Raw genomic sequence first — 9,782 nt, forward strand, 5'->3', positions numbered from 1 at the left:
GTCGGCATAAAATAAATAAATATGGTTTTGTTTATTTATGTTGTTATTTGCTGACCGCACCCCCCGACAAATCTCTCCAATCATTAAAAATATTTTGGTAATGTACTATAATAAGATACAAAGAAGTAAACTAAAGTATGGTCAATAAGTATGCAAATATAAATATAAAAGTTACATACAAATGAACAAAAAAGAATTAAAAATTCTGAGTATATCTAAAAAAGAAATAACAGAGACTATTAGATTTAAAAATGAACAGGAAATGAAGGAAGTAAGACGAGAACCAATTAAGGTCAAGAAGTAATAAATAAAATAATTATAAAAAATATATAAACAAATCAGAACCATCCACCTATCCTAATTTTTAGCCCAGCAAAGTGGAGCAAAATAGCAAGTAAATAGTTGTTGACATTTTTTTTCCTTTTTCTGACAACATTCTCAACCGTCTCCTACATATTATTAAAAATAAATTAATTATTCATGCAAATCATATGGTAATCTTTACCATGATTTCCTCTTATGTCAAGCCATGGTATTTTTTTCACGGTACTGCATTTATCCAAAATATCTTTGTACATGGTCCATTCTTCCTGTATCTGCATAGAACCCGCTGGATCCCATTTTCTTCCATCAGTGAGATCACCTGAAGAATATGCCATCAAGAAAGTATTTTTAAAAAATAAGTTTTAACTTTGAGAGGTTTCTACCTGTCGCCAAAATTACTGATGGGTTGATATGTTTGAAAGTAAAGTCACAGAGTTCAAACAATGCCGTCGCTCTTGCCTTATCACGAAAATAACTTAAATGTAGATCCGATACCTAGAGATTTGCTTTGTGTACATTAAGGAATCAATTTCAATGACATACGAAAACAAAATACATACTTGGACAAACCACATGAGATGATCAGAAGAATCGCCTATTTTAAGAGTTCTTGTGGTTGAATAAGAATCATTCACACTTTCCTTATTGTGGTTCACAGATATCAATCCCAATACATGAGCAACAAAAATTGAAAAAGCCACGAGAAGGAATAAAATAGACCATCCAAGTTTGGTGAATCCCATTGTACGTAAAGAGCAATCAAATGATCATTAAACTTTAATTTGCGAACGAAGCAGAACCGGCGATGACATGTAACCTCTTGACTAGAAACCTCTGACAGATAAGATGTCACATTGTTTACCCGCCAAGGGCAATCGGTTATTTTCGATCTTCTTCGAGTATGTTCGTAATAGTTTGGTTCATGTTGGAACAAACTTAGTAAATTTATTTATTAAATAAATAAAAAATTCGTATCCATTATTGTCTCAACACTTTATTTTTCACCAGCCCAACGTTTCGGCCATTCTAGCCATCCTCAAGGACATCTTCAATATAATTTCTTCCTCACATTAATTTAAAGTTTCTTTTGCAGGCTATTCTGCCCAGGTAATTTTCTTTATTATAAGTTACAAGCCTATTTTTTTTTTTAAATTTAAAATCATTAACATTTAATTTTCCTATATAAGATTATCAACAATTAATACACCACCATATAACCTATAAGTTATAGGTTATAAGGTTTATATTATTTATTTAATAAATAATTACCTTGTCTCAAGAATTTGAAATAATATAATTTAGTAAATTTAATTAAAAATTTGTTCCAACAACTATTTCTGACTGTCCGAAACTAAACGGAGCATGCGTAGTGCGGGTTTTCTCTGCCAGAACCTATACTGCGCAAGCTCCGGACAGTCAGAAGTGATTGTTGGAACAGACCTAATATCACGAACAGGCTTACACGATCAGTCAGAATGACAGTAAGGCCGTAGATGGACGTTGAGATTGATCATGTAGGAGCAATTCTGATAGAACTGATGGACTACCGAGAAAAGAGGGGACTGAGAAAGTGAGGGGAGGCTGGGATATAAATAATTGTCGAATTATGCAGAAGATGGTCGAGAATGCGGTCCAAAATAAACAACTATTTATTTGCTGACGTTTGTAGGTCAGTACTTGACCGTATATATTATCTATATAACAAAAATGTTTTTAATGTTACTCATCAATATAACATTCTTATCCACTGTATCATTTATTTATTACTCACATTTATATGTATATAAATAATAATGTTATCAATCTACTACTGTCTTTGTCCATAGTTATTAATCAAATAATTTATATTTTCATTCCATTATTATGTATATTTCCAAATTTGTAGTCTATTATTTATTTTTTATAGGAAGATGGTTAGGGTTGCGGTCAAAGGAGAAACAAAAATAGTTTACATCTATTTATTTTCCGACGTTTCGCCCCACTTTGTAGGGCTTCATTAGGGCTAAAAAGATACAAAATGATACAATGATAAGAATAAAAATACAAAAATAAGATACAATAATAAGAATAAAAATAAGTAACAATGGCAAGATTAAAATTTTTTAAAATAAAAATACGAAAAATATAAAAAAAAAATTGAGATTAAATAAACGTCATGAAAAAAAAGAAAGTTGTCTTGACTTTTTCTTAGCTTATTTATTAGCATTTTATATCTTTATTATTACTTATTTATGTATAATAATTATTTTTTCATGACGTTTATTTAATCTAATTTTTTTTCCCTTCCCCGTATTGCTTTTGTTTTATGTACATCTGTATTTTTTAACTGTATATTTTACGTATTTTTACATAAAAAATTTTTAATCTTGCCATTGTTACTTATTTTTATTCTTATTATTGTATCTTATCTCTGTATTTTTATTCTTATCATTGTATCATTTTGTATCTTTTTAGCCCTGATGAAGTCCTACAAAGTGGGGCGAAACGTCGGAAAATAAATAGTTGTAAACTATTTTTGTTTCTCCTTTGACCGCAACCCTGACCATCTTCCTATACAGGAAAATAAATAGTTGTAAACTATTTTTGTTTCTCCTTTGACCGCAACCCTGACCATCTTCCTATACATCAATTTTTACGGTCAACTATATATACATATATATTATTTATTTTATTTTATTTATTCATTTTTTTTTCTCTCTGAATGATGGTTGTTGTCTTTTTTTGTTTTTATAGTCCTGATGAAGATCTGAAAATCAGGTCGAAACGTCAGCACAAATAAATAATTCATTTGTTTATTTGTGTTTTTTCTGCTGTCCACAAAATCCGACCATCTCCTCCTCTTATATATCTATGGTCAACTATCTTCACATTATTATAGTGATAGTAGGATATAAACTTGTCAGGCTTGATTAAGAACAGTAGTAGTTATAAACGGAAAACCACGTCAAAGGATAATTAAGCATATCCTGTTAGTAAATAATATTAGCTATAATTGCGTTGCAAATTGAATATAACAGCACAAAATCAGGATATTTTTGGCGCCTCTTACCTCAATGTGTGTCAATATATAATTATTTAACAAGGTGATGAGGCTTTTTAACATGCATTGTTGGTATTTGCTTTAACTTGTCTATTTTCAGTTCACTACTATCGCTTTTTTAATTATAAAAATAATTATGAACGCTCAATACTGATTGATTGTATGTTGTTCAAGAGGCAAAGGTTGCGTCATAGTCTGCTACAGAATATTTCTTTCTATTGTTCTTGAAGTGGGCTGCAATTAATGGTTTTGTTGAAAATTTGGATACAGAGATAGATAAAAGGAGAAAAGTAATATTTAAAAATTAATTCGTAATTATAATAAACTAGCTGACCAGGAAATGCTTCGCTATTGCTATATTTGAGGGTGTGTATAGATTTAATGAACCCAATTGATAGTTTGATATAAGTTTATGTATTTAGTTAAATTAAACATACATATATACTTTATTATTATGATTTGGTAAAATAAATTGATCCAATATATTCGATGACATTCGTTTTAGCATCTCATGAAAGAAGGGTTGAAATAAATGGCATATCTGTTGGTATCATCGGTACTCGCTATAAATTTGAGGATTATATTTAATGAATAAATAGTTTGTTAAAGTTTATTATATTTTTTAGTTAAAATTTAGCATTTTGAAATACTTTAATATTATGTTTTGATAACATAAATTGAACCAATACATACTATAGAGTTGCAATCATAATTTTAAAAAAAAAATTAATAACTTCAACGTTACTCAACCAATCTACACCATACTTTGCAGTGGTTTAAGTAAAGATAATAATAATAATAAGTAACTTTAAGATTTAGTGACATATAGTTTTGAAACAAAAACTCTCACTGTGCTTCAATTTTAGTACTATATCAAAACAACTGTGATTGGCATATCAAAGTGGTAAAATATTATTTGTCATATTTATACTACATAATATATATATATAGAATTTAAAGAAAAAATCTTCCTGTGTCTGGTAATTTTCAAAATATTGAAAAAAATCCGACGGAGTTACGGTAGAAAGTGCGGTAAAAGATTTTTTAGGAGTGAAACAAATTTGATATTCGTTTTCAGCACCTCGTGAAACCCTTATATACGAATTTTCAGAAAAGAAAATTTTTTAGTCCGAAATTAATAGAATAGAATAGATCTATTTTTTATTTATCAATAAAATCAGATTACTTCCAATTAGGGATGCGACATAGGTGTCGATGTTTTGAAAACATCGATGTTTTAAGACCGATGTTTTCTAATCATCGATGTTCTTGAACAACCATTTCAGTAACTAAAGGTCTGCTCCAACGACGACGTATAGTCCGGCCAGTCGGATGTGGTTTTTGCAAAAAATAATGCAACATTGATAAAAAACACATCGATGTTTTGAAATATCACTGTTGAATATCAAAATAATGTTGCTTACAATACATTACCCAGAATACATCGATGTTTTTGAACAACTATTTCAGTAACATAAGGTCTGTTACAACGATCCCGCTTTCTACGGCCTGTAAAAAGTGCATTTTGAAACAAGTATTCGACAACGACTAAAAAAACATCGATGTTTTAAAATATCGTTGCTTAAAATACATTACCCAAAATACATCGATGTTTTTTTAGTCGTTGTCGGATACTTGTTTCAAAATGCACTTTTTAAAACTTTTTGCACTTTTGAACAACTATTTCAGAAACATGGGGTCTGTTCCAACGAACCCGCGTCATACGGCCTGTAAGAAGTGCTTTTTGAAACAAAGATATCGACATCGACTACAAAAAACATCGATGTTTTAAAATATTGTTACTTGCAATACATTACCCAAAAAACATCGGTGTATTTTGAGTAATGTATTGTAAGGAACGATATTTTAAAACATCGATGTATTTTGTAGTCGATGTCGATTTTTTTGTTTCAAAAAGCACTTCTCACAGGCCGTAGGACGCGGGATTGTTGGAACAGACCTTATGTTTCTGAAATAGTTGTTCAAAAACATCGATGATTTAGTATTGAACATCGATGTTTTCTTATCGATGTCGCATCTCTACTTCCAATCATGTTTTATTAATGTTATTTTTAATGGGTGACACCAGCTCAGACAAGAAAGCTTGATTACTTCCTGTATCAATAGTCGTAATTGCAAATACGTTCACGGATATATTATTACGTCTGATGCATTGTTTTGGAAAAGCTATGTTAACATTTGATTAACTTCCTTGGTCTATTAGATGTGTTGTTTTTTAAATTTATGGATAGTTTTAAAAAAAAAAAAAAAAAAAAAAGCACTGAAAGTTAAACTTTGGAAAAAGTTTTAAATATCACTTAAACAAATCCTATGCAGATTTTACCAATTAATTTATTTTTAGAAGTACAAATCATAAAATCTCATTAATATAAACTAATTAGTGTATTGGTTGATGTACGACTGTCACAATATCACAAGAGACCTAACACAGAAAATATTAGAAGGCAATCTTCCCAACAATCCCGCCCCACTAAAACCCCCATTTAGGGACGGACCTACATCATTTGAAATATTTACTTAAAACGGGAAGAGGAAGAATTGAGCAATATTTAAAAAGCGCCTAAAATTTAAATACGGCATCTAGGTAAATAACTCAAATTTTTTTTCTTTACTTGAAAGATCTCAAAGATTAATTTTTATAAGATCTAGAATAGACGCCATTTTTTCTCGCTTACTATGGTTGGCTTAATCCAGTTTCAAGACCAGACCACCGGATATGGGTACTTTAATCATTGCTTTAAATTAGATGACCCCGCCGCCATCTTCTTTTATGACGCCTCGGAGGATTATCAGTGATTGTTAAGGATGAGAGATTAAGAACTAATGGGTTTGGGTGGGTAAGAATTTAAGAATGAAAGGAGATATATCTATTTCGGACCAAATCTGCAACGAATGGGATGTTGAGATCTTTGTGGAAGAGTTTATTTGTGACTTAATAAGGAGCATCAAGGATTTTGAATTGAAAGGATTGGATACGAGATGAATTTTATGGTTCTGTGGATCCCCAAAGCTCAATTTTGTAAATCCGAATTGGTCTAATTATCATAGTGTATAAGAGTTTTTCATAGTAAATGGAAAGTTAAGAGCGTTCTCAAGTAGGTGTTGTATTAGTCGGAATCGGAAACTGAGCAATTTCTTGTTATTTCAGTCTAGTATGGGGATTCCAAGTAAGTATCCTGTCAAGATGAAGTCCTAAGTAGCGAATCTATCCAACAGGCGTTAATGGAATATTAAAAGAAGATACTGTATGGAAGGAGAGGAGAGGTTTACGACAGAGAGTAAAGATGATCTGGTGGGATTTATTTGGATTAGTTGAGATTTATTAGGATTAATTTTGATTCTCCAGTAGTTACACCATTCGCCAATGGATGTTATGTGTGACTGCAGTGTTTGTAATACAGTAGTAGGGCCATTGTTTACAGACTACAGACATGTTGTTTGGACAGTGTTAGGGTGGGTTGGTATATCAGCTGTATAAATCGTACAGAGAATGGGACCAAGGATATTACCTTGAGGAATACCAGTGGACCGAGAAAATAAACAAGAAATGAGGCTTAAAGTATTGTTTTATAATGCTCCAATTTTCTATTTTACACAGATCCTCTACCTAGGACGCAATATTGACAGGCAAATATATTTGGATCTTCATAAAGATATTCCTTTATATTTCTTCAGCTCTTCAGTATAACTGTTTGGGGCGTATTTCTGGACATTTTGCAGGCTTCTGACCGGGTTTGGCACGAGGGATTGCTCATTAAGGCTTAAAGTCCTTTTTTTTTATGACCCCATTTCTATTTATTTCTGACATACGGTGAAGGGGGGAAGGTTATCTACAGGGTACCACCCTATTCCTAAACTGTAGGGAAGGGTCGAGTTTTCATTTTGTATGACTGCCACAGAAATAAAAGGCAACGCCTAGATTGGAATCGGCGCCGCTGCAGTTCCCAAGCAAAGAGTTTCAGCTCCATGAGCTACAGACGGCCCACTTAAAGTTCATATTTTTTCTTGCGGGAGGGGGTTCGGGTATCTAGAGGCGACCAACCTATTCTAACCATGGCAGGAGGTTAAGCTAAAAGTCCATCCCCGGGCCCGAATTCCAACTGGTGCCGCCCGCAGTTCTAAAATTGCCAAGACCTGCGCCATTAACACCTGAGCTACAGACAGCCCCGCTTAAAGTCCATCTACCCCAATCCTCGTACCAAGTCCACAGGTCACTCCTTTCGAATTCGCTGTGGTACAGAATTGTTTAACAGTTGATGCCGGTGTTCCACAAGACAGTAATAAAAGAATGATTCCCTAGAGGGGCAACTCGTGTCAGTGTGTTAGTTTAATGAAAATCATTATAATGTTAAATACAAATCGATTTCAGTGGGTAGTCTCATAACGAAATCTGGTGGCAGGGCTGGAAGTCTCGGTTACTTCTGCGTTCTATGGCAGCTAAGCTGTCCAGATGTGCGGTGGGCGAAATGGTGAAAACCATGTGCCTTTCTTCCAGTGTTCGTAAAAAACGTCTCATTCCATCGGTGGCTGGCCAGCATGTCTTGGACATACAATTGAAAAGGAATAGTATATAAACGAATTTAGAACTATACAAAATATTGAATTAAATCATAAATGATAAAAAATTGATAATTGATAATTGAATAGTAAAAATATTTTAATTGATTGATAATCGTGGAATTAGATGGTAGTAGATTGAAAACAGTGACAGATGAAATATAATATCATGTAGGTAAGAAGATATGTATAATACAAGATAAGCAAGTAGTGCCTAGAAAACTGAAAAAATAAATAAATAAATTGAATCTACAATAGACAATTTTAATTAATTTGAATAGACAATTTATTTATTTTTTCAGTTTTTAGACACTACTTGCATATCTTATATAATACATATCTTCTTACCTATAAGATATTATATTTCATCTGTCACTGTTTTCAGTCTACTACCATCTAATTCCGCGATTATCAATCAATTAAAATATTTTTACTATTCAATTATCAGTTATCAATTTTTTATCATTTATGATTTAATTCAATATTTTGTATAATTCTAAATTTGTTTGTATACTATTCCTTTTCAATTGTATGTTTCTCTAAATGTTGTTGTTATCTCTTTTGTTCTATAGCCCTGATGAAGACCTGAAACTCAGGTCGAAACGTCGACATAAAATAAATAAATATGGTTTTGTTTATTTATGTTGTTCTTTGCTGACCGCACCCCCCGATAAACTTCTCCAATCATTAATCTACGGTGAACTATCTACACCTCATTATGTTTTTTATCATTTGATTTATACCTCTGTAAATATGGCGTGGATGTGCTCTCTTCTGATCTTGAATACTATTGTTTTAAATGTACGACAGAATGCAATATTACACAATAAAGAAAAATTGCAAAACATATATTTCCACACATTTACACAGTTACGAGTATTTACAGATTATGCATTTTCTTCCTTCCTGTACTGCTTATGTATTATTTGATATTCTGCATCATGTCTTTTTATTTTTACTTTCACTTTCTGATATATAGAATATATAGTAAGATGAAGTATAAGTCCAAGAGGAGAAAATAGTCAGTTATTTCACCCCAATTTTTTATTACTTTAATGAAAATTATGTATACTTACTAGTCAAAATCGATGAGTCTGCCAAGTATAGGTAGGGGGAATAAAAATGGCGGCTGTTTCAAAACGTTAAATAAAAATTTTTATTCGGAACCCTATATCTTCAAAATTACCAACGAAACTAAAAAACCTAATCAGACATCATTTAAAGTAGAGTAAATTTTCTAAAACATGAGCCCTAATAGAGCTATTTACGTTTTATAGTTCTCGAGATACAGCTTTTTAAAAAGCAACATTTCATAAGAAAAACAATAAAATATCAGAAGTTTCTGAATTTATTTTGAGATATCTATATCTCAGGAACTATTAGACGTACAGATATCTATTAGCAATCAAATTAAAGCTAGTTTAATGGACTATAAAGTAGTTCATGACGTTTATCTTCGTAGGAGTAGTACTTATCATGATATTCCATAAAATGAATTCACAAAATGTTAATTTCTAGTTGTTCAGTCCGACTTTTTGGAATTCTGAAAAAAAAAAAAAAACATCTCAGGAATTATTAGACGCAAAGATGTCTACCAGTATCAAAATCACCCAAAAGGGCAGCGTTCTGGTCAGGACAGAAGGCGCTGACCAAGCACAAAAGCTCCTCACCTGGGATAAACTAAGGGAAAAAGGGTTACAGGCGAGCCTTACTGTGGCACGCAGGCCTCACCTGGAAGTAAAAGGAGTCCCCAATATTTGGGACGGGAGTACCCTGGAGAGATATCTTTGGGACAAAATCCCTATAGAGGCTCCAAAGGAGGATAAAGACAGGAGGGAGT

General features: G+C 32.1%; 1 protein-coding gene across 1 annotated transcript in view; it reads right to left on the bottom strand.

The window, feature by feature from the left end:
• The window catches only part of LOC106690602 (transmembrane protein 62), a 20,928-nt gene extending 19,741 nt beyond the window's left edge, over positions 1–1,187 (bottom strand). The window contains exons 1-3 of the mRNA XM_014436090.3: positions 885–1,187; positions 708–819; positions 506–643 (exon numbers count right to left, since the gene is read on the bottom strand). Coding sequence (XP_014291576.1) covers positions 506–643; positions 708–819; positions 885–1,067 — 433 coding nt within the window. The 5' untranslated portion in view covers positions 1,068–1,187. The remainder of the gene's footprint in view (positions 1–505; positions 644–707; positions 820–884) is intronic.
• Positions 1,188–9,782: the final 8,595 nt, after the last annotated feature.

This window comes from Halyomorpha halys, unplaced genomic scaffold (genome assembly GCF_000696795.3).
Source record: "Halyomorpha halys isolate HHAL.00 unplaced genomic scaffold, Hhal_1.1 Scaffold1771.1, whole genome shotgun sequence".
Classification (NCBI taxonomy): Eukaryota; Metazoa; Arthropoda; class Insecta; order Hemiptera; family Pentatomidae; genus Halyomorpha; species Halyomorpha halys.